Source organism: Gadus macrocephalus, chromosome 18 (genome assembly GCF_031168955.1).
Source record: "Gadus macrocephalus chromosome 18, ASM3116895v1".
In the NCBI taxonomy this organism is placed as follows: domain Eukaryota; kingdom Metazoa; phylum Chordata; class Actinopteri; order Gadiformes; family Gadidae; genus Gadus; species Gadus macrocephalus.
In genome coordinates, this window is record NC_082399.1 from 17,080,642 (window position 1) to 17,106,792 (window position 26,151).

The 26,151-nt window shown below is 41.2% G+C and overlaps 1 protein-coding gene and 1 long non-coding RNA gene across 3 annotated transcripts; both read left to right on the top strand.

The window, feature by feature from the left end:
* The first annotated feature begins 583 nt into the window (after positions 1-583).
* Positions 584-21,581, top strand: si:ch211-214e3.5 (zinc finger protein 518A). Of its 2 annotated transcripts, XM_060036068.1 has the most exons (3): positions 584-803; positions 944-1,049; positions 17,281-21,581. In XM_060036068.1, exons 1-3 carry the CDS (start codon positions 753-755, stop codon positions 21,300-21,302), a joined length of 4,179 nt encoding a protein of 1,392 aa, XP_059892051.1. In that variant the 5' UTR covers positions 584-752; the 3' UTR covers positions 21,303-21,581. The 2 variants fall into 2 exon arrangements, with proteins under 2 accessions (XP_059892051.1, XP_059892052.1); XM_060036069.1 differs by having other exon boundaries at positions 585-1,180.
* On the top strand, positions 13,782-16,445 carry LOC132446020 (uncharacterized). Its single transcript, XR_009522762.1, has 2 exons — positions 13,782-14,490; positions 14,524-16,445. It is a non-coding gene; the product is annotated as an uncharacterized LOC132446020 (long non-coding RNA).
* Positions 21,582-26,151: the final 4,570 nt, after the last annotated feature.

Sequence of the window (26,151 nt, forward strand, 5' to 3'; positions counted from 1 at the left end):
TGTAAGGTCAATTTCTGCTCTTCCCTAATTTGTCGACGTCGGCTGATGTAATATGAGCAGAACACCTGCGCTGAAGTATCCAGGCTGCTTTCCTTCCCCCTCTTCTGACGAGCATTCGTATTTCAACTCAAATGTTACGCCTGGAAACATGTTCATCTTTGCGGTGCAAAGTTTGTTGCCTTCTAAGCTACATAAAGACCGTTTATAACATTAATGTTTATTATAACGCCTATAAAGCGGAGTGATACATGTATAGTTAAAAGTCCCAATGCTGTAATACTCTCAGCATTCATGGAATGCCTCTTTTCCAATCAAATTACTTGGTCGGAACTAACTGTTGTAGGCTATACTATGTAATACAAGTAGCTCTGATTCTGAAAACCATTGGTTATAATGTATTCATTGTATAATTATCATTTGTTAGTTTTTGTTCAAAATATTCCAAGCCATAATTGTAATGGTTTTAAAAGGGTTAGGGTTTAAATACCCGTAATCCATAACTGATACGCTAGTGTGTTACATAAGAATTGGCTCATCGGTTTGGTTGTGGGTGGGCCTACCTCCCCTTACATTGTCTACTCTGCCTCTGCCATTTCTTTTTCATGCGAGAGGCCTGAGTAGCTTAAGAACTGTTTATACCCCCAGCTCCCATGAATGATTTAAAAAGACATTCTTGCTCAGTTGTCCCGTTGCCCTGCAGATCATCCAGCCAAAACAATGGTCTGAGCTTGTAGGGTTGAAGGATGTAGGAAATGGCGTCCCAGCCCATGACTCACAGCCTCCCGCCCGCTGCCCACCGTGACGTAGGTCCTACACAGGCACTAGCGACGCCGTCCTAATCACGGAAATATTTCGTTTTCCCTGTTACGTTGGGTCTTTTCCCGAAGAAAAGGCCACCTACGTAGTACTTTGGAATGGTTTTAATGGCTTATTCTGCATCCAGTTTCCTGAACCAAGTGTGAGCCTCGTAGTGGCGGACCGGAGCAGTACCCGGATGAGACTGTCATGGCCGCGATCGTTGACCTGCGAAAGTGAGGAGGAAAAGAAAGGTAACCGCTTGTTTATCACGGCGAAACGAGCTGCTTCGTAACACACACAGCGGGTTGAGGAATACAGTTTAATGTGCGGCGGACGGGGACCGGGAGGACGGTGTTGGTGGTGTATGTTCGAGGAGGTGGAGGTTTGTTTTGTTGTCATATGAGTGCTTAACTGTGGTGTAGACACTGAACTGTGGCGAAGTACCGTTAATATCCTTTAACTACACGGAGAAAACCCTTCGAAGTACTTTACTACGCTTTGTCTGCTTTTCGCGCCGTTTGACTTTTCATCCGTGCAATAGTCGGGCTCTTCTGTGTTTCACAAACTTATTACACTATTATGAGCTCGTATATGGCATAGCAATTCCATTATTGTCGTGCGCATTTAGGACAAATAACATGAGCCCTCGCGTCTCCTGTGATGGTTGTAATGTTCATATTGTGTCTCGTCTCGTGACTTTATTTAGTGAGGAGGAACGGCTGCAACTCCTCTATAAACTCAGTCTTTTCTCAAGACTTCCTTGGTTGAAAGGTTACAAGCAGCCATGTAGATGTTTATTCATATTCGCATCAAGTCACCACAATTCACCAATGTGATGTGCTAAAAAAGGAGATGGTAGTTTGATGACAACCCGATGTTTCAAAGTGATATTCACTTCATTCAAGTCATGTATTCGGCAACCAGCTGATGGAGAGTAGTCATGATGTTCCGGCAGCCATTTTCAACTCAAACATGGCTGCCTCAAGTCTTGAGGGTTTGCAGGGTAGCCATATTGAGGATTAGTTTGCTGTTATGCGATTGCCAATCAACTTATTTTATTCCCAACAGTTATTTGATTTGAGAGTTTCTGTTATTTTCATTGATAAGCCTATTTTCAGATGGTCAATGCAAGCATTGATTGTGTAGCTGTAATTTACTATGAAATAGGCATATTGAATTATAGACACAAATATCTGCCTTCATGGAAATATTGCTTTATTAGATCAATTTGGAACCAGGCTTATTTATATGTAATGTAACCAAACATGGCAACACATTTAACACGTGTTACCATGTTTCAACATGGTAAATGTTACATTAACCTGTTTTGGACTCAAGGACCCTATCACAGATTGTATTCGGTAGTTTCTAGACCAGTGGATGCTAGTGACTTCAGAAACCAGAGTGATGCATATTTTTATGTATAGATATTAGGAAAGCGCCGGTGGACCTGGCATTATCCACAGCTGGCCGGAATGCCCCTAGAATGCAATCATTGACTAGCCTGTCAATTAAATATTGTGCAGATTGTAGGAGCCAATCATGTGACGCAAAAATAGTATTGTGAACAATACATGCTGTCATTATGTTCAGTCACTAGAGACAATTAATGCTTACAATTAATCACGTTTTTATAAATGCTTTTCATTTTCATTTTAACAGTTGTAAAAAATAATACAACTACTAGGATTACTGAGCCGATGGCTTTGGATCAACTCTTAGACCGACTTGGACAATTTCGCAAATTCTGTAATATTCCACGTGTTCCATTTTTAGTACCACATTCTGTGATATCATAGGGCCCTAGATTATTATGTGGACGGTCGTATAAGAAAAATTAAAATAACCTGTCTCATTAGGTTAGCATAAAAATGAGTTCCCCTAGCCTGCCTATGGTCCCCCAGTGGCTAATATTTGCATTTGTAAAACGAGCACAAGGGGTTCTGCTCGTCTTTGAAAAAACTGAGGTTCAAGCGCGCTGATTTGGAATGTGCTCCTATATGTCGTCATAAAGGATCTAAGCTCCTCCCCTTTCTCTGCCTAGCCCGCCCAGAGAATTTGGCCCGCCAATGAGACGCGACCGTGCGAGCGCCACCTGTGTGTGTGTGATCACACGCACTGTAACGCAAGTGTTTGCTGTTGGTGTAATGGCGCATAACACGTCGGTTCTTTGACGTCTCTTGTATTTCCACAACGAGACTGTAGTTCGGGTTATCTCAGCCATGGTTGAGAAGGAATTGGGGGAAGGAACTTTGGCTTTGACTCCCTGAATTACATGAACGGCGACATGCTGCCTGCCGCCGGTTGCCGCGAGGCACCACCGCCGCAAAGCACCACCGCCCAACAGCGGGCAGCCGGCAGCAGGCAGTGCTCGGTTCAGTCTATTTCAGATTGATGTGAGAGTGGAAGAACCAGAGACGTCGGAGAACCCCACGATGTCGTTTGCGATTCATAATATCGATTGGAGGCACACACAGCTTTTAGCCGTGATAATATGTATTTTATGATATAGATAAGATATTATTTAGATATAGAGCTCCAGGACTGTAACGCTAGTGTTGTACACTTCCTTGTTATTTGGATAACCGTTCTGCTGTTGGTGTTATGGCGCATAACACGTCAGACTCTCGTCTCTGGTATTTCCACAACGAGACTCGTAGTGGGATTTATCTCAGCCATGGTTGAGAATGAATTGGGGGGGGAAAGGAACTTTGGCTTTGACTCCCTGAAGTACATGAACCACGACATGGAGGAGAAAGGGATTGTTGGCCTCGAATGTTTCGCTTGAGCAGGGCTCAAGCGAGGCTGTAATTCTGCACCACGGCTGAATTTCGGGAACGTCTTCAAATACTGTTTGGGGCCTACTAATATCTATATTAAAGCATCCATAAAGTCACATGCCATGGGACCTTTAAGCTGCTCTGTATGGCACTGGAACTAAAAAAGTATCGCAAAGTTGCCTTGGGTCATAACGAGTGCCCCTCCTATATAGAACACTCCAAGTGTGTTATGTAAGGGTGTGCTCTATGACGATATTAGATTGTGAATAGGGATGCAACAATCACGATTTTTAGGCCATTCCCATTCACCGATCTGTTTAATGTGATCAGCCAACCTGAAAAATAATAAAATCTTTTTAAAGTGAAATATAAATTAATAGGATCTTTCTCGCAATTTCTTATTTTAGGGGTTTTGTTTGTTGCTGTTATGCAAGTCTTATTGTTGAGCCGAAAGAATGTGTTTGTGTGTTTTCCTTTTAAGTAAAGATGACTGCAAGCACTACAGAGTTTAGTTTAGACTATTTAAGATTGGAACCACACGGTTTTCTTCTACACGGGACCGTTTCTATAAGTTAAGACGTAAAGGAACATCAACTAATTTTCTCATCACTCACAAAGGAGATGGCATCTGTCGGAATACTGTTTATTGGAATCACTCACTAAGTAGCGCACTGAGGAAAGTGTTTAGGCTAACGTTACATGGGAGATGCTTACATTTGCAGCCTACATTTTGCTTCCTGTGATGTTGCCCAAGACTAATATACAGATATACAACCGCGTTGCACATAGGGCAATGTGGCCTATGTGAGTCTCGTATTATGACATTAAGTAGTCAATCAAGTCGGCCATGGCCTATCTATGGTTACATTCAATATTTATTAGGATTTAATCAGTGTTGCACACGTGTAAACAATTTGGACATGATTGGGTGAATAAATGGGGCCAAAACTACAATTTAAATGCTAACCTGCAAAGGACGCATCACGTTCCCTCATCTTCCATTCAAGTGAGAAGTTAGCTTCACATGAAGCAGCGGGGATTAGTGCGGAGCTGCCTTATGTCCTATCAAGTACTTCAGTAGTTTGCATAACGTGGAGATGTGTGAATAATGACAAGTCCGTGTTTGCTACTTTTTGCCAACCTACATAAAATAAATAAACATAGGGAGAATGAAGCCAGGTGAGATGCAGGCTAGTTATTGCATCATATAACCAATATTTCCATGGTTAAGTCCATGTGTCTAAGTGATGGCATGTGTGCACGATTGTTTTTGAGGTACGTCATTGGCAAATTTCAAGTTGTATCGGCTGATCACAATCAAGTGTTTAGGGCGTATATCAGGCGATTATGATTGTTTGTTGTGCGAAAGGTCACATTCTATTAGTTCTATGGCTTATACATTAAAAGTTGTTTTCTCAGTCAAATTTTAAATCGCGCTTGATCAATAAGGGTTATTGGCTTCATTAAGGGTTGGGCTCCCTGGACACCTATAGTATCATGCAACGGTTTGTGTGAATGGTGATGCTCCAGCTGAGCGGTAGTTTATTTTTGGTATCCATGTCCATTGAGTCTTAAGCTTCTTGGAGAATTGTAATATAACGCAACGGTGTCAAGCGCATTTAATAACATTTGTCATAATGTTCATACACAACGATGGTACTAAATAAACTATCACAAAGTTTCCGTGGGTCGTAACACTGAATGATGCCTTACAGTGTGCTATAGAAATACCTGATGCCCTACGGAGTAGGTCCTGCCAATGGAGTGAATCGTTTTCACCAGCGCGAGTGGGTGGCGTTAATTAAAGGTTGGGTATGGGATTTGCGAAACGCCAGCCGATTTTGAAAAGACACAACTCGAATGGTCCTACCCGCTCTCCTTCAACGCTGACTATGACTCCACCCATTCCAATTACATGGACGCGCAATCATGCACGAGCGAACACAGATGCGCGAGAGCGAGCCATTAGCTAGTTAACTAACTCCAGTAGCTACCGCAGGATAACCAGCCAGTCTACGGATTTTTGTTCAGAAAGATGAGCATGTTGACATGCTCTGGGGTCAGACACGAACGCAGCCTGGTGACCGTCAGTCCAGCCGCCGAAAACACCGGCTCTGAGGGGACCGACGTTGGCGTGATGCACAAATACCGCCGTGCTAACTTGTCAAGGCGGGGGAACAACTTTCCACAATCCAGGGGCTCAGAAAGTTCTTTATTTCTGCTTCGATGCAAACCTCGCCTTGAGTGGTATGCCTATAGTGCTCCCCAAGAAGTCATTTTTTAAATCATGATGGTCCCACACCAGACTTCGCCGTGGCCTCGTTCGCTTCATGATTACATCACCGTGTTCCAATATCCATGCTATCCGTACTTACTAGCCTAAGTTTGAGTACGTAGGGCGTTCCAATTCAGATCGGGCGAAAATAAGTGTACTGAAAACTAGTGGTGCAACGGTTCACGGGTTTCCCGTGATCCGCACGGATCAACCCTCACGGTTCGGGACGCAAGTGATCCGCGGATCGGCTGATAAAAAAAAAAGGTTGTGCGTTCACGTGATCAGCGCATGTTTAAAGGACAATTCCGGTATTAACAACATCATCAAGTATCGTAGCGAAGTACAGTTTCTGTTGTGTTTTTATTTGGCGTTCCGTAAATCCTATTGAAACCGGAACCGGAAGCAGACATGTTTATGTTTGGTTGTCCGTATCAACCGTAGGGCTAGAGCCGAGCGAAAAGACTACAACCAACCTCCCTTGCAATGAGTCTTCCAACCGAAATCAATGGATTTACAAAATGCCATATAAAACACGACAGAAACTGTATTTCTCTACCATATTTGATGAAAAAAAAGAAGATGAGGATGTCTGCATTGCCTTGGGAGAGTGTAGACTCTAAACTCTCCCCAGGCAATGCAGACATCCTGAATTGTAAATCCTGGGTTAGGGATTATTTACTATTCATGTTAAAAAGAAGAAGGAATAATGCCTCAGATTGCAATTTTTTAAAATATTGACTATGCTTAAAGGAAGCTGGATTATTACCTAATTTTTCATTTAATTTTGTTTTTACACCTTTGAAGATTTTATTTAAAGTCACATTTGTCTTGTTGTCTTTATTGTTGTTGTTGTTCCGAAAATGATCCGACCCGTGACTCAAAAACCGTGACACAATCCGAACCGTGAGTTTTGTGATTGCAAAATGTGTGTGCCGATGTACACTTTTCGTACTCAAAGGCAGCCATCTTGGCTACGTAGCGGAAGAGGGCGGAGCCAGGCTGAGCCAAAGTCTGCGCATTTTCCACATAGCCTGTATTAATAGTCATTTTGTAGTTTTTATAGCTTTTTATAGCTGCTAGGCGTCAAGAGTTCACCGTTCAAAGCGGGATGTTTATTGCGGGGAAGGAGCCGCAAATTTATATATTGCCCCTGTGTGGTAAAATGTTTAATTGCACACTGCATTAGTAGAATCGATGAAAAATGTACGTAATCGACGAAATTCTTAACGATCAATTAGTCGATCGTCGATTAATTATGCCCATCCCTATTCCATACCCAACCTTAAGTCCCTGACTCTAGATATTCTGGTTTTTTCTTCGTCAACTAAGGCCATACCTGCCAACATTTGACTAGCAAAATCCGGGAGATTTCAGCGGCGGGGGGCGGGGCCGGTGGTGGGGAGCATGGATGACAGAGGTGGTTACAAATGTTGGTTTTAAGGGATGTTGTGCATTTATAGACAACATATTCATCATGTAGTCTTCAGTATATAAATAAATACACAATAACTGTATTCATTAACAAAAAACTTATTTTTTATGTATCATTATGTATGTATTCACAATGAATTCATTGACAATCACTTATTTATTAACTAACTATTACAATAACTTATCAATTCATGACACAACAAAATCATTCTCATGAACATAACAGCTCTGCGCTCTTGAGAAGTGACCATAGACGTGATCTGATTGGCTACAGCCTGTGCTGTCGTATTTGCTGCAAATGCATTTGATTGGCTGACGTTTGATACATGATCTGGCAACTTAAGAACATTCGACACACATTTTGATTTGATTATAAATAAAATAAGTTTGGACATCGTGAAATACGGGAGTTAACCGGGAGAAATGACAAAACGGGAGGGCGGCGGGAGTTGGATCAGAAAACGGGAGAAACCCGGGAAAAACGGGAGAGTTGGCAGCTCTGACTAAGGCGGACAAGACCACACTGAAGCGCGTTCTCAAGCGGGGACGGAGTCATTCAAAACTCGGGTCTAGCTGTGTAAACAGCTCGAACCTGACCAGCTGTCCCTTCTCATTATGCCCCGCTTTAACACCATCCATTTCAGTTTTCAGTTAACACTGCTGGACTTGGTCCGCATTTGTCCCATTCACTTATAAAAAAAAACGATCACTTATACTTACATGAATATAGTCAACATGCGCATCCCGGGTTCGACTTTATTTTATTTTTTACCGTTGTGGAGTTTTCCCCAACATCAAAGTCTTTAGTTGTAGATCTATCATAAGATTCAACCTAACAATAATTGTTATTATATGTTGGATCCGTCATTTCATCCAACCTAAATCTTAACAATTCTTATTTAATTTTACCCATGGTTAATAGCCTATCGAAGCCTTATGAACCGGATGTAGGCTTATTAGAATTGGCTGTAGGCTATCATTTTTGTGATTTGTTAAAAATGGCATTGTTATACATCAGGTATTGATGCTTGAAATGTAAGAATATCTGTTTTTAGTTGACTGCCCTCATATGAGACCATTAAGCTTTAAGAGCACTCCCGCCTGATTTCTGGCCAATCAGGTCATCTGTTCTCCATATTTTTTTAAATAAGGACATTTGTTTGGTTAAACTATAATTTGCAAAACATGAAAAAGAATCATGATAAGATCGTGGATCATGATCCTGTCTGAAAAAATAGCAGAAAAATAATTTACGTCACTTGATCAGCTTTATTATCGGCGCTTTTGGGGTTGTCCGATCAAGGAAAATAAGACAATATTGGCCGATCAGTCGGAGCAAAAACAAATGAATGGATATATTACTTCCCCCTCCATTTCAAACAAAGGCTATATAATCATTGTCTAATTCTAAACCCAATGATCTATTGCTGTCCCCCTCTACAACTAGATGTCCAGAGAGGTCCAAAACACTTATTTTGATGGCACCTTTTATTGCTGAGATATAAGGCTTTCATAAAAAATCCTGCTCTGGGTTCAAAGGTCAATAAACCCATCAAGGGTCCGCTGACATCTCAAACTAACGTGTGACCTTCAAGATACAGTGCCTTGAAAAAGTATTCGTACCCCTTGAACTTTTTCACATTTTGCCACCTTACAACCATAAACTTAACTTTATTGAGATTTTATGTTATCGACCAACACAAAGTAGCAAATAATTGTAAAGTGGAAGGGAAATATTAGGTCGTTTTCAAAATTGTAAGCAAATAAAAATCGGAAAATGTGGTTTGTATTTGCATTCAGCCCCCCTGTGTCAATACTTAGTAGAGCCATCTTTTGCTGCAATTACAGCTGCAAGTCTTTTGGGGTATGTCTGTACCAGCTTTGCACATCTAGACACTGAATTTTTTTGCCAATTCTTCTTTGCAAAATAGCTCCAGCTCAGCCTGATTGGATGGAGAGCCTCAGAACAGCAATTTTTAAGTCTTGCCACAGATGCTCAATGGGATTTAGGCAGGGCTCCAAACTGCGACCAAATGGTCGCATTTTGCGACCAAAATTTGAGTGTGCGACCAAATTTTCCATATGTTCGTGCATGTGCGACCAGTAAGTGTGTCCCTTTTATTTTTTACACGTTAAACGTGGAAGGGGCTCTTCAATGAATCCGGAATCTTTAGCAGGCCAATGAGTGTAAGAAGGATATGGAATGTGAGTGGCTAATGTGTCGAGGGAGATGGTCCTAGAGATTACCGAGCGGGCGTAGGGCTGGGCGATATGGACCAAAACCCCTATCTCGATATTTTCTGTTCGAATGGCGATATACGATATTATAACGATATTTTGAACAAAACAGGTAAAGTGTGTAGTTTTAACTCCGCGCCACTATCAACCATTTATTGAGTGTTTTTTTTTTTTTTTTGCTCAACGAAGCATAGCTGTGCTTTAACAACAGATATGTAAGGGATAATGTAAAGAACGCTGGTCATTATCGGGAAAATAAGCCCCGACAGGGCGAACAGGACACCGACCTGAAGGGGCTTATTTTCAATAATGACCGACGACTAGAGCTGTCCCAAACGATTATTTTTCAAACGATTATTCTAGCGATTATTTTTTCGATTAGTCGACTAATCTAACGATTAGTTTTACCATTAATCTAACGATTATTTTTTCAGTTACCGATTACTTCACATTACTTCATCAATGTAACTTTTCACACAATATGGATATCAAAACATTTGTTGTTAAAATATCAACATTTATTAAACATTTCTTTAACATGCCACTTTTTTGTGCAATAACATTGTGCAAACACGGCACTTAAATTGTGCAAACTGCAAAATAGCGCATTTTGATGCCATATGTAGTATCTAACAAATGAACAAAATAAGTCAAGCAGGAGGAATATACCAAATATAAAAATACTGTTCTACTCCTTCCTCCCTCTCTCATTGTGCAAACTGAAAAATAATGCACTGCCACCTCAGAGACCCAACTTCGAAAAGGATTTATGTAATTTAAATTGTCAACTTGTAGTGTGTGTTTACTACTGAGAACTTGTTGATAGATCGTGGAATTTCGCCGCCATTGTTATGAATTTAAACAATTGGCGACTAGCGTTCTGGTGCATATTTACCGCCACGACTGGAGTGAGAGTGGCGGGGGGGGGGGGGGAGGCGACGCGTGGACGCAAATTATTCATGTAGACGAATTTTTTAAGTCGATTATGTCGACTAATCGTCCCAGCTCTACCGACGACGTTCTATCAAATTGTGTGGGTCACCCGAACCAGTGCAGGAATCAGCTTCAGGTGCCATAAAAGGGCTTTTCACACGGGAGGTGTTTGTCGGGCCTGATAATGCATTCTCAAAGGAGAGGCGAGCGGGCAGAGAGGAGGCTCAGCGTCCTGACAAGCGGGCGCACTGAAACTGTCGCTTCAGTACTACTTGTCGAACGCATGCATGCGCAAACCTGGAAACCGTTGGGATAGATGAGAATCACATACAATTTCATAGAAGAAATTCAAGTAAAACTGCGGTTGACTTAACCTTTACATCTGTAACATCTGAACTAGGGATCGACCGATACCGATTTTTTAGGGCCGATACGATACCGATATTTTTTCCTCAGCCTTAGCCGATACGCCGATACCGATTTTCTTGAGCCGATTTATTTATTTTTATTTTTTTTTTAATGGAACATTTATTGAACTTCAATATAAAAAACAATATTTAACAAATAGTAAAAACAGGTGAAGTAGAACAAGTAAGAACAAGTAGATGAACAATATTTAACAAATATTAAAAACGGGTGAGGTAGAACAAGTGAAAAAAAAAATAAAAAAAAATCGGCGAAAATCAGCCGCGTATCGGCCGATACCGATACACGTAAAAAAACGCGAATATCGGCCAATAATATCGGCCGACCGATATATCGGTCGATCCCTAATCTGAACTATTCATTTTATTGAAAAACAAATCAAAGAGGCATTCGCAAGGATGGCTACGTGTCTGGTCCCGATTTCCAACAGCTGGCGTAGCCACGACAACAAGCGACGAATTCGGCTGCTCACCAGTTAACACGGTCACGAGTTGAACTGAAACACCGGGCTTCTCAACGGTAGAGCGGAAGCATATCCTTAGCTATGTGATATGCCACGGCCTGGGTTATGTCTTTGTAGCGTTTGGATGCTTTGTCATAAGGCACTGATGCCGAGTACCTCTCCATGGTGGTCTGCTGCTGCTTTTGCGGCGTTGCATTTGCAGATGTTGTTGGCCGTTTTTTTGATACGGCTGTGCTCCAAAGGGTGAGAGCGGCTAAGGTGGTAAAATAAGTTTGTTGCATTCCCAGTCTTGGTGGGGACTACGGTCTTGCATAATTTACAGACAACATTAGTCTGACTACGGTCTGACTTGTAAAATCCAAAGAACTGCCATACTGGCGAGCTGACATTTCCATTTTTATCGACTATTTCCTCGCTTGTTGCGATACTCATCTTTCACATCCCACAGCACGCTGTTTCTGTGAACACGAGACAATGAGATGGCGCAACCAAACTTTATACTGTTACATGATTGACTATTAGCGTGTCACTCCATACATTGCTGGTGCGTTTTAGTATTCTCTGCGAACCGACTCGGATCTGACGCCTCGCCCACACTTCAAGCGTTTTATTTCGCTCGGTCGAAGCTTTTGTCGCGGTAGCATTGGCAGAGTACCAGGCGCTCCAAAATAGGTAGGCTATAGGCCATAGGCAGAGATACGGACGCAGTAAGGTATTGCAGTAATACGAGTGATTGAAATTGCCATTTAAACCACCAAAGCCGTCCAAGCACAATGAAAACAGTTCATGCTTCAAGTCACACTGGGCGCAGCCATCTTGAATAGTTCAACCAACCTTGCTTCGAAACCTCTGGTTCAAAGCGGAGCTTGAAGTAGACTTTTTGCTCCGGTTTCTTACAACGAGGAATAAAAATAATATCGAAACGTTATTGTCATTCGCTGTGAATTTTTTTCATAAAGACTAGGCTGGGCCGTTATATCAGGGTATATGGAGCACGTTCTTGACTGCCGGTTATGTTGATGTTCACGTCCGTGAGAGAGTTAAAAGCAATGCTACGGTGTCAGGGCTGTACGCATACTTTTTAAAATGGTAGCACTGGTGCTAGCAAGCGAAAAAATTCAGTAACACAAAAATAATTTTGGTAGCACACATACTACAGTCAAAAAAATAAAAATACTATATGAACAGAATAGGACGTATATACAAAAGTAACACTATATGAACAAATTTAACAACAGTAAAGTAACAATGAACATATTAAATAGTAAAGTGACTACGAGAGCCTCTTTTAAAACATCAGCAGACAGAAGTGGTGAACACATTCAACAAAATTAAGTAATTAGTGCAAATTTAACAAACACTTATTTATTAACCTCTGATGTCCTTTCCCCTACCTCGAGGCAATATTTACAAAACATAGACTTCTTGGATTGGTCGTCCGGAACCTTCGTCCGAAGGTTCCGTGCTTGTGGTCGCCGAGTCAATCTCTTCCATACCTGGATTTTTTTCCAAGTTTCCATCTTTATTTGAGGAAGAAGAACTTCCGAATACAGGGAAATACCTTTTCATTTTTCGGTTTTGCTTAAAAAGGGAATTTCCCGCGACCGTTACAAAGCCTCTTCCTCAACGTGCAAATGTTCGGGAAATGTAGTTTTTTATTAGTCGAGCGGAACTGGCGAGCCTATAACTCAAAATACATTTCCCAACATTCAACGCTCCCATCATGCTCCCACACACTTGCGCTTAGTGGTGCCATTGAAAGCCGTACAGAAAGGCGTATATTTTTTTTGGCACGGGTCCTTCTCACCCTTTCGCACCGGTGCGAGTGGACTTGTATTTATCTTCGCACGCTAAATATTTCAATAGCAAATGCGATTGTAAAAAAAACTGTCGCACTGTACAGCCCTGGGTGTGTATGTGGAGCTCCGTCTGATGGTGAATTATTTTGATCAAACAAACTATTGTCTAGAGTAAAGGCCCTTCTACATCAGGCGGTTCCACTTTTTTCAAAACCCGAAAATCATTAACGTTTGGGCTTATCGAAACCACTATCGAGTCCCGTCGCTCATTTATAAAAAAAAAAAAGTCCCGTAGGTCCTGTAATGTTGAGTCCCTCGAGTCGCTGCATTTAAATCAAATCAATCCAATCACTGCAGCATTCCATCAATGTTTTTTAATGGAATTGTAAGCAAACGGGTATTACAAGTAAAAAAAGTGAAGTCTGGCAGTTAACTTTGCTCGCAAGGATGGCTGTATGGGTGAAAATCATTTATTGTAAAGGGGGGAACACAACCTCAAAGGCCAAGCACATTAGCATTGTGCATCAAATAAAGGCCAAATGCAGTACCTTCTGAGTTTAAAAGAGTCCTCTCCTGTCTCCTCCTTCTCCTGTCGCACCACAGACGGGCACGTCTTAATCATCCACTCAAAGTACGAGTGGAAATCGCACACAAACATTGTCGCTAGTCCCATCAGTTAAAAATAGTAATCCAATTGTAAAATCTGTGTTGTAATCGGCAGCGTACAAGCTAGTTATCTTAAATAGTAAATAAAGTTTCAGATGTGCTGCGTGATGATGTGTTGAGGTTGGCTCAGTAAAACGACTGTTATGTTATCATGATGCGTTCCAATGTAAGATAGAGAAACGGTCAATTGAGTTTTTGGTGAGAAACATGAATAATGTATTACTCATGTTTCTGTATTACTAATACAGTTGTATAGTGCTCTAATCATTTTAGTATATATAATTAAAACTACTGATGTCAATATTTATTAAGAATTACATATTTAATTTAAAATATAATTATTTATTTCCTAAATATTTTCCTCATCACTAAAAACTAGGGGTGCAACGGATCACAAAGCTCACGGTTCAGGTCGGGTCACGGTTTTTGAGTCACGGGTCGGATCATTTTCGGATGAACAATAAAGATAACAAGACAAATGTGACTTTAAATAAAATCTTCAACTGTGTAAAAACAAAATAAAGTGAAAAATTAGGTAATAATCCTGCTTCCTTTAAGCATGGTCAATATTTAAAAAATGTGCAATCTGAGGCATTATTCCTTCTTTTTAACATGGATAGGATAGTAAATAATCCCTAACCCTGGATTTACAATTCAGGATGTCTGCATTGCCTGGGGAGAGTTTAGAGTCTACACTCTCCCAAGGCATTGCAGACATCCTTATCTTCTTTTTTTTAGTTTGGTAGCGAAATACAGTTTCTGTGGTGTTTTATTTGGCATTTTGTAAATCCATTGATTTCGGTTGGGAGACTCATTGCTCATTGCAAGGGGGGTTGGTTGTAGTCTTTTCGCTCGGTTCTCGCCCTACTGTCGATACGGCGAACCGAGCGAAAAGACTACAACCAAACCTAAACACGTCCTGTTCCGGTTTACATTTCAATGGGATTTACGGAACGCCAAATGAAACACAACAGAAACTTTTTTTCGCCACAATACTTGATGACGTTGTTAATACCGGAATTGTCCTCTAAACATGCGCTGATCACGTCAACGCACAACTTTCTTTTTCTATCAGCCGATCCGCGGATCACTTGCGTCCCGAACCGTGATGGTTGATCCGTACGGATCACGGGAAACCCGTGAACCGTTGAACCACTACTAAAAACGTGTCGTATTTCCACCAATTAATAGAAAAGTATCAATAAAGACTCGGATCGTTAAGGAGTATCGAAAATGGTATCGATATCAATAAATATTAATGATCCCCATCCCTAGTTACGACATGATTATGCAACATTTTCCAGTAAGAATCGGGAGGCTGAAAAACACTGCTGGATCAGCCTCGTAGAGCCAGTGATGACAAGCTCCATCCTTTCACCAAAGAATCCTATGTATTTAGAGGGTTTAATAATATTGGGGTTGCATTTATTTTAAATAGTGTAGCGAATGGCAGTTCACAGATGAGGGGATTATGATGGATCGTTGAGCATTTGGAGCGGTCTATAATGGTTGTTAAGCACGATCGCTGTTCTTTAACTAAAAGTAGGATATCCCTCCTTTGGTGAAAGTTGGTGTCAAACAAAACGTTTGCATTGCACTGCAACCCTTCATGTTGTCAAAAGCAATTCCAAATAAATCAAATCAAAATCAACATGAATAAACAAAAAATAGCGCTGCTGCATTTCAAGCTCTGGACCAGTTGTTTGTTAGATTTGATTAATCTATGTATTGGGCGAGCTGGTGTAGACTACACAGTTCTCCTGTTGATGTTGTTCAAGTTTTTGAAGGTGTTTTCAGGTTGAAGATCTGTCGGTGTTCTTTACCCGGACGGTGTGTGTGTCTGTGGTGTGTGTGTGTGGAGATGTTCCTTTTATACCACTTAGCAATTGCAGAAGTCTATGGTTATTCGGTTTTCTGGAAATGTATGTTACATAAGCTTCTGTTGAGCTGTGTGTTTCTTTTAATACAGCACCACCGTAGAGCTGTTTTTCTATACATGTTACTTTACGTTTGGATTTCGGGGAATAGACCACCAAAGAATAAGTCCCGCCTCCAAGGCTCCTGGTTGCATAGTCTCCTTTGGTTTTGGATTGTCGGTGCCGTTAAAGTAGCATTTATAATCGTTTACTACTTACGGCGCCGACAATCCAAAACCCAAGTAGAATCTAGATGGAAAAAGGGTGTAGTTCAAAACGTGAGCAGCTTTCACTTCTTCGTTACCTAGAGTTTGTCTACGATTCAAAAACCCCATGTTATTTCGCATAATCATTTGATCGATGGAACCGGAGCCTCTGATGCGGGACTTATTCTTCAGAGGTCTATTCCTGCCGGTGGTAATTGTAAAATTGGTTGAACATGAAGGAACACCCCGGCTAGGTAGTAAATATGGGTGCGCTTCACAAAACTCACCGTTCGGATCGTGTCACGGTTTTTTAGTCACGGGTCGGATCATTTTCGGATCAACAACAACAAAAAAGATAAGAAGACAAATGTGACTTTGAATAAAATCTTAAAATGTGTAAAAAAATAAAGTGAAAAATTAGGCAATAATCCTGCTTCCTTTAAGCATAGTACATTTTGAAAAAAAAATGCTTGTGTCTATAAAAACGTATAAAAAATAATGTAAACAAAAAAGTGCAATCTGAGGCATTATTCCTTTTAATAAAAACGTATAAAAAATAATGTAAACAAAAAAGTGCAATCTGAGGCATTATTCCTTCTTCTTTTTAACATAGATGGTAAATAAAATAAAAACTGTCCAAAGGAAGCACAGCAGATCTGGATTTACAACTTTAAATTCAGGATGTCTGCATTGCCTGGGGAGAGTTTAGAGTCTACACTCTCCCAAGGCAATGCAGACATCCTTATCTTCTTTATTTTCATCAAGTATGGTAGCGAAATTTGGGGGGGATTTGCCGACAAGTTTGCAAAGTGTTCAACCAATCGCAACAGAGTTGGATTGGGCTACTCGGGAGGGGGGGCCTTAAAGCGACATAACTGAACGTTTTTGTAAGACACTGAGATTGGTTTTGCAGAAATGATCAGTGTGAGAATAATAAGGGGTATTTTTTAACATACAGGCATGTAACCCTATTCTACCAGTACCCCCAAATGCAATTATCAACCCTATAAAGCATGATATGGGATTTTTACGTTATTTCATTCTGTTTATGTCTAGCTACAACTCAAGCCACTAGAGGTAGCTAACAGAAAACTATCAATTGCAAATCCTTTTTGTCACCAAGATTTCCCTGGAATGCTTTGTCTTAATTTTTTTTTAACTTGAAAAGGCACTGGTGCCTTGGAGTCCTGCAGTACACTTTAGAGAAACTTCCACTTGTTGAGATAATTGATTATTTTATGGAATACAACATACTGCTTTACTTGCATTTAAAACAGCAAAGATGTATCCATGTAAATCGTTTATTTTTAATGCAATTTTGCTCTTTGTATTTTTATTCTTTGTTTCAGATTCCTGCAGTGGTGAAGCGATGGAGCAAGACCTTTCAACGGCTGACCACCCTTCACTAAACGACAACACTTCTAAAACGGAAGAAGAAAGCAATGAGATGAAAGACTTTGTTTACAAGCATTTACGAGTAGTTACTGAACAATCGAATGGGACACTCCAATGCAAGCCTGATGACTACGCAATAGAGGAGACTTCAACTCGCAAAACTCTAAAAGTGATTAGGAAATCACGTAAAAACACACAGGGCGCTGTTTTCACAGGAAATATTCTGAGCTTCAGCTGTTCCGTGTGTAAAGATGATTTTACATACAGTCCCAATGACCTCCTTAAGCATTTTAAAAAGTCTCATAAGGACAGCCTTCCTTCGTATCCTTGTGATCTGTGTAGCTTCGTCACAAATGAATTCCCTGATCTTCAGCGCCATCGGATTGGACACAGAAATACCCTGGTTACATGTGAGATCTGCAATAACAAAGTTCAGTACTCTCTGTTAATGCTCACCAGGCACTACATCATGTGCCACAGTTTGAACGGGCGCTTTCAGTGTGAAAAGTGTGAGTTTAAAACTCTGGATGCAGGCACATTTGTCCAGCACATTCACCATCATAACGAGGGACGCTTCAAATGTTTAAAATGCCCCCATGTGAGCTTGAACAAAGACGAATACCAGAGACACTTGAATGTTCACGCAAGTAAACTCTCATTCAATTGTCCAATATGTGGCTATGTTTCAGAGAGGATTGATTTTTTCAAAAACCACATGAATAATACTCATGGTGAAGTGACCGAAGATTGGATAAATGGGCCGAGAGCTCAAGAGGATGAGGCCACAGCAAATTCATCTGCAGCTATTAAACTAAAAGAAGACTCAAGGAGTTCTCGAAGGTTATCAAAACGGAATTGTGTCTCTGGGAAATTGATCAAAGATGTACATTTGTTAAAACCTGAAAAGAGTTCAGAAGAGACACTGCAGTTTGACAAGTTGGCAGCGAAAAAGAACAAAAATGGCAGCAAAAGCCATAATGCTACAGAACAGCAGGCTGCCAGTGAATCAAAACCACCAATACAATTAATCATGCCAGATTGTGGGAACTCTTTAGAGACGAGTCAAAATAACCCCAATGGACTTGTTATCAAGCTTAAAAACAAAATATCTATACCCCCGAATTGCACCACTAAAGTAATTGGTTTCAAGGTGGTTGATGGCAAAAAGCATTTGGTTCTCAAAGTCCTGCCAGCTTCAAAAGTAGATTTGCCCACAGAGGATCATTCTCAAACAAAAGACTTTGTAGGAAATATACGAACATGCAACAGCGAGGGTTTGACAAACCCTCGCTGTACTTCTTCGGAAAACATCAGTGCTTCTACACACGTTTTTCAGGATGATATTGTGGCAGTAAAAGTTAAGGTTGAGGAGGAAGAAATCCCTCTTATTGGCCTCACTCCAGCTGTCCAGGAAGATGAATGTAGAGAACAGGCAGAAATTGAACAAAATGGCTCCCCAAAGTACTTTGCTCAATCCAGTACAATACTTACTATGGAAAATAAGATGGATCACCCCAAAGAAAAAAATGATGTTAATTCAAATTCAATCCCTGTTAAGACAAACCCCAACCTGACCTCTCTTAGTAAATCTAAAATACACAATGTGAGGCCTCTTTTAACATCGATTGAGGTTGACTTGCCCACAGATATCCATGAAAGATTATTGGATACAGCAACTAACTCATTGGTAACAGAGTCGTCTGAAAACCACAGAGACTTCAGCACTAGTGGGGAGATAATATCTTTCCAAATTGGAAGCAAACATGATCTCACTAAAGGTGATCAGAATTGCACACAAAAAACTTCAACATGTGCAATGCCACTTCCAGAGATGCATTCTAGTTCTGCTAGCTACTCTATGGAACATACCATGCCGGGTAAAAACTCACTTATAAATACCCCCAACGAAAAGGTATTTAGTTTTCATAATTATTCAAAAGAATCATCAGACATTTCACCTCATTCACCTAACTTTGACAGTTGGACTGAAATTCCAACAGAATCGTTTGCTCATGAATCCTCTCAGGTGAGTTTACAATTGGCACAAACTCCAAAATCATCTAGCAAATCTGGACATGGGAGTAATGCAAATCCAGGGACTAATGGGCCTCCCCATCATGGGTTAAATGAATCAATGCCAGAGATTGACACTGACCATGGCCAGGGCAAAATGTATGCTGAAGAACAAACTACTGAAGAGACACCCGAGTCAATTTTTCAAGACTTTAATATCATCAAAGTTGAAGAGGATTATATACCTGTGTCTAATCCTCAACAAGAAAGCAACAGTTTGGGCCACCCGTGCCATGATAAAAGCATTCTGATAGTGAAACAACATTCTGATGCAATCATTAACCACCAGCTTAATAAAGAGAAGAATAAAGAAAGGCTAGGAACTTGTCCTGATAGCATTGAATCTGGAAAGCAAGCAAAAACAACGCTACGCTTTTTTCAGATCCCAGAGGGTAAGCAGCAAATGCTATTGCAAACTGCAGAAAACAAATATGCTATCCCAGTGCCACTCAAGGGGAACAGAAGTTTCAAACTGATAACTAAGTCAAATAGTCCTCGGATCAATGTATCTTACATGAAGCCAGGTTTTGAATTCTCAAGTAACCCTACTGGGTTGGTTCCTGCCAAAACTGGCAGAGAGGTAGGAATGGAAAAACCCCTCTTGAGGACTAGTAAAACAGGGATTACATCTGTTTCTGCGGTGCCGCCAAACGTAGGCACAATCTCAAACCATTACCTTCTCAACAGTACAGGATTTAATGGACCTGTTCTTGTTTCTAAAACAGGACACGGTACACCAGTGGACAGGCCGTCTGCTGGGAAAACACAACAGACATGCTATTTGGTAAAAAGGTCACTTCAAGTTGCGAAGCCCCCAAATAATGTTGGTTTCACGTTGGCCAGCTCACAGGTACCGCTTTCTTCGTGTCAAATGCTGGCAATGCCACTGAACCCTGCAATAAAATCCAACATTTTGCCAGACGGGCGTCAAGCTTACCTGGTAAGGTATGTCTCACAAGCAAAGTCTGGCAAAATTTCGAGTAATCTTGAAAGCCAGACTTTGACTCAGGCAAAGAAAAATGGTGAAAGCACTGGATCCAAAGTCTTGTATAGGATTGTCACACCTACCAGTGGGCTATTTGCAGGCATTGTACCAACTGCCAATGAGGAGCCTTTATTTCTTGCTCCTCGTTCACAGAGTGATCAGTCAAAAAAAAACAATGATATGGCTTTCACTTGTGTGAAAAGTATTTTCCCTGTACAGAGACTATCAGCAGAACATGATTTTGTGTCTGGTATTTTTCAGTCCCAATCAAATTTAGAAAATCCATGGCCAATTCGGCCACCAAGCCAAAGGAAAAGACGGAGGAAGGCACTTTTTGACGAGCTTCCAATGCATAAAGCTAGAAGACTTGCAAACAAAACACTGACTACAGAAGTATGTCATCCTCTATCCAAAGACATTGAGAGAAAACTGAGACTCTACCCTTTCAGTTCACTACAGCAGATCAAGTGCCCTCGCAGACATCAACCTGTTGTTGTGCTTAACCATCCAGATGCTGATATTCCTGAAGTGGCTAGCATCATGAAGTCAGTTAATCGATACAGAGGAGCCGTCACTAAAGTCTCACTTTCTCATCAAACTGTAGAGGCTCTATCTGTACACAACCAAATGGGGTTAACAGGGAAAAAGCCAATTGCCAAATGTCTGCCCCCTGCAAGCAATGGCTCTAGATTGCAACTGGATCGGAGTTCTGTTCGTGAACGATTTCTTCTGAAACTGAAGTTGAAGAAAAAAGGAAGGAGAAAGTATGAAGTCGTGAAGACTTTATCAAGCTGTGGTGGGAAGCCCATTTTTGACTGTTGGTTTTGTGGCCGGCTTTTCCACAGCCAAGAGGACTGGATTGGTCATGGTCAGAGGCATCTTATGGAGGCTACGAGAGACTGGAACAAATTATTCTGAATGTGTTCCTACATTTTCTCGTTTGAAAAATATTTGTATACTTTTAAATAACTTTCCATTATGCTTCTATTCTTGCAATTTCTTGCCCTATAAATAACTACTATGAATCTTTTTACATCTATACTGGTAACTTATATTGTTTTTAATCAGACATGTATAACTATACAACTGTGAAAACTATACTGTAATACAACTTTTTTTTATCAAACCAGCAGTTCATTTGAAAATAGTTTTGATTTAGTTTGTACTTATGTAAATAAAAGGGGTTTAGAAATTAAAGCTGTCGATTTTTCTTACATTCTTTGAATTTGTAATGTTGATCAGCAGTCGGTCAACTATTTACCTCTTCAAAGTACATTTGACCAGCGCTATAAAGCGCATCATTAAACGACACCTCCAGTATTATGTGTTGCTTGGCTGGAACCCAATTTTGTGGCAAGATATAATTTGAAACCTATACCTCCACAATTTAGTTGATGTTGATAAACTCAACAGCAGTATGAAACAGCAGAGTATATGGTAAACCTATTCCTTATTATATGAGGATAAAATGTAAGTTGTCCTCTTGAAAAAAATATTTTTAATGTCCACGCTTATTTTATTTAGTCTTGTATTTACTATAATAGCATTGTACTGTGTTTTTGTGGTTCTTTCTGCATATGCAAAAATAATATATGCATGTTTTACTAGGCAAAACTGAAATCATTTGAGTTGAATAAAAATACAGTAAAACTGAACCAAACACTTACTAGAAAGTCAATGAGGCAAGGCAAGTTTATTTACAAAGCCTAAACTAATAACCATTCATAGTGAAGATACATAAACAAACCTAAAAACATTAAAAGGGCAATCACTAAATGAAAATAAAACAGTAAATAATACATTTTAGAGCAGACAATGTATAAATTATGGTATTTATATACATATGTTCGCAGAGCGCGGCAGAAAGTCAGTCAAACGTAGTAGGTTACCATCGGAGGAGAGATGAGTGTTAACAAGGGACCTTCCCTGGAGGTTGTGGATGATGTGGCGCAGAAGAGATGGTCGGTGCGCCAGGCCCATGTGGTTGGTTTAATGTTGTCCATCCAATGCGGTTTACTTCAAGTGTGTTGATGTATAATAATTTCGAAAAACATTTCACATTTAAATGCATACTAGAAATTAAAGTAAAATTAATTTTATAAAAACGGATGATGGAGCGGATGCTAATGGTTGGTTTGAAGCAGGAGAGATTGATTCGGCTAGCAAAGATGAGTAGCTGTTACTATAATAACGTAATTCATGTATTTTCAGAATTAACCGTAATCTATTGCAAATGCACTGATGATAGGTGCCCTAGTAATTGCTTCATAAACAATGCTTATAACTAATTAAGATATTTGCTTGCAGCTAATGTAAGAATTTACCCTGCTAACTTTATTAAGATGGCTCAAGATGGGGGGGGGGGGGGTGACAAAGTGACAACCAATATATCGTATTGGGTTGTCGCTTTGCCTGTACGCTATCTAGCAGAAATCCAGCAACCTGAAGAAGTTAAGTGAGAACCCGATAGTATATATTGGTTGTCACTTAACTTGTTCTGGTCACTGTATTTCTGCTCGATAGCCTACAGCCAAAGCCCCTCCAAATCACTGTCTGAATTGCTTAAACATTTAGATATTTTTTTAAATGTCTTGACTAGAAACAAACATTAGTTTGAATAAAATGTACACACAACAAACATATATTACACAATTACTATAATCTAATCCTTAAAACTACACTTAAAACACCCCACAAAAATAGATTATTTACCAATAATCAGATCTCTCCTTGTGAGGATGGCCCTCCTCTTCCTGTCCTTTTATCTCCTTAGTTAGAGAGTCTTCCGTTTGAGAAACAGAAGAATGAAAGACCAACATGTAAGCAGTCGTGGCATGTTTGTGAGGCAGGATGTGAACGTGAAACATGGGTGAACTCTGTGACACAGGGCTACGGTATTGATCCTTCTCTCCTCTAGCTCAGCCTGTGAAGGGGGCTGGGAAGAAGAGGTCCCTGACTCCTGGTAGGGGACCTCAGCTTCGTCCTCAGAGGTGGTCAGGGTCAGAGACGGGGACTTCCTCTTCCTCCCGGTCTGGATGGCCGGGGCAGGGGCCCACTGCGGCCCAGCCTCCCTCTTCTCCGCCAACGCAGGAGATGGGCCGGCTTATGACCCTGGCACGGGCACCACTGCCTCCCCTGCCAAGTCCTCCAACATCGCGCCTGCTGTGGGTTCAGGTTCACCATGTAGTACTTGTCGGCGGTGGAGGTGGCGTGGAACATGAACAGGGCGGCCTCCCGCCTTGTCCAAGGATGAATGGCAAAAAAAAAAAGGTGGATGGAAGGGACACGGTTGTCAATGTCCAATGTACAATTGGAAACTATTGCAGATCATTAGGTGTTCTAGTCCTACTAAGGCTGCCCATCCCGATGTATCTGCATTACGTCTGTCTAACTCTCTGCTCTGGGACTCGGTTCTGGGTGAAGTTTGGGACGCTTGGATGTCGCATCTCCCTCCAGGACCCCTTGAAGGTAAAGGCAGAGGGGCTAACGGGCGCCGCCTTCAGGGAGAGGAGCTAGTGAACCGCCTGTTCTCCTTTCTGGGCCATCTGGGCCCTCCCATAGGCCACGCTGTTCTGGTGGTTCTCCACCTATAGGTCAAAGGTTAATGTACAATATGAAAAAGAAGCTCTCATCTGAACATCCGAATGAATAAGACATGTTAAAGTCAGCATGCTGACGTTGATCAGGTAGATCAAAGCTGCCTCGTCCCTCGGTGCCGCCTCCTACTCCTTGACCCGCACGTTCTGAAACACCCGCCCCTATTGCCAAAGAGCGTAGACAGGTGCGTAGACATGAAGCTATAGATGCGAAACCGGCTGCTGCTGGTCCCCTGCACCTCTGCGTTTTGCGACACAGAATACAACTTCATAAGTTGACTGAACGGATAGAATCAACTTCAGCAGCTCTCGTTTCTCAGAACTTACATAGTGCCTCCTCCATAGCCGCCTTGGCCACCCATCTGGCTCTGCAGAACCTCCTGGGGGATGACAGACTCACTTTAAACAGACTTGAGTTGAATGCCGCTGATGGTGTGGACCAGTCTCCTCTCCTCTCTGTCTTTTGCTAGGTAGCGGGCGGGAAGCCTTAACGTACCTTAAGAACTGTAGGACATTCCTGAGGAAGTTGGCCCGGTTTGTGACGTTGAAACAAGCTACAGTTAGAGAGCGATGCCAATATAATAACACTACACAATGAAGTAGTGATACTGAACACAACTACTATCAATGACTGATCACTAACCCCCTGATCCGCTCCTCCTCGTTAGGAATGTGGGGTAGGACAACCGCGGGGCCCCGCGGGCATTGAAAGGCAGGATCCGGTAGATCTTGGCAGTGGATATTGTACCTCTTCTTGACCGTTGGGTCCAGACCCACCTCGTGTCTCCGGTTGTCTCCATGAACCGGTTTGTTGAACACAAGATGATATGCACGCAAGAATATTGTTAACTTTATGTTATATAAGCGTGTGTGTTTGTGTGTGTGTGTGTGTGTGTGTGTGTGTGTGTGTGTGTGTGTGTGTGTGTGTGTGTGTGAAAGAGTTGGAACAGTTGAATGGTTTTAATACATTATTAAACATTATTAAATAAAAATGTAATCTTACTCCATGAGGAAAGTGGTCCGGAAAGCGAGGAGGGTCCTGATGGTCCTGCCTCACGTGGGGTAGGTAAGGGGAGCGGGGCGTGGGCTGGCTGTGCTGCGGAGGCTGGTCTTTGGCAGGCTGGCCTCTTGGTGGAGGCCGCACAGGACGGGGACCTTAAGGCACAATAAATAATAGAAAATCCTGGACGGGTTCATTTTAATAAGCTTGCCATGGCTTGCAAAAGACGCCACGTTTAAGGTCAGAGACACATTGTTGGTCAAAAAGTGATTCTCTCACTCTGAAAAGCATTTGCCACTCTGAAAAGCATTTGCCACACATAAAAAAAAGAAGTTGATACATCTTTCCCTTTCGATGCAAATGCCTTGGGTACTTGTGTATTCCAATGATCCATGAGGTTTTCTGTTTAATTATGCATATCAATTGTGTGTTCTGGTTCTTACCCTTATATTCTTCCTGATCTTTTTATTATATTTATATTATAGGAGGGCAGTATTTGCTTAACCAACAGTTAGTTCAAATCTTCCAGACACAATATTAATCTGTTAGTTTATTGCCGATGCCTCAGTCTTGATGAAAATACATTTACTCTAACAGCAGATAAATAATCACACCCTTACTTGAAAAACCTGTTTTGCACTATGTCATCCATTCATCTTCACTAAAAATAACAACATTTAGGAAAAGGCGAAATGTCCCTTCTTGACTGATTTGATTAACAAACACCACTGTATAATTGCATGAGGGAGTCGAGGTCGTGATGACAGCACCAAACCTAACCCTAAACCCCTTACCCTGACCCCTAATCGGATGGCCAATTCGCACATCCCAGAACAGACCCTTTCCACCCTAACCCTAACCCTAGCAAGAAAGAACCTGTAGTATGACGGAATGAAAACCTTTTCTATTGTGAAATCCATGTGGGTATAGTTCTGGTGCTACTGTTTAGAATGTGGCTACCGTCTATTGCTCCAACTCATTTTGGGCGCTCAAAATCTATTCAGGAAGAAGCTCTTCTATTACAGTGTTGCAGTAATCCTAAACACAATGTACAAGAGTCGCAATACTCTCCCAAAATAGGTCCCTCACACACGAGAGACAAAAATGGTCAGCATGTCACATAAGGCCTTTAAACAAGTATCAGAAATGTCCGTCCACTGAGGCAGCTGGG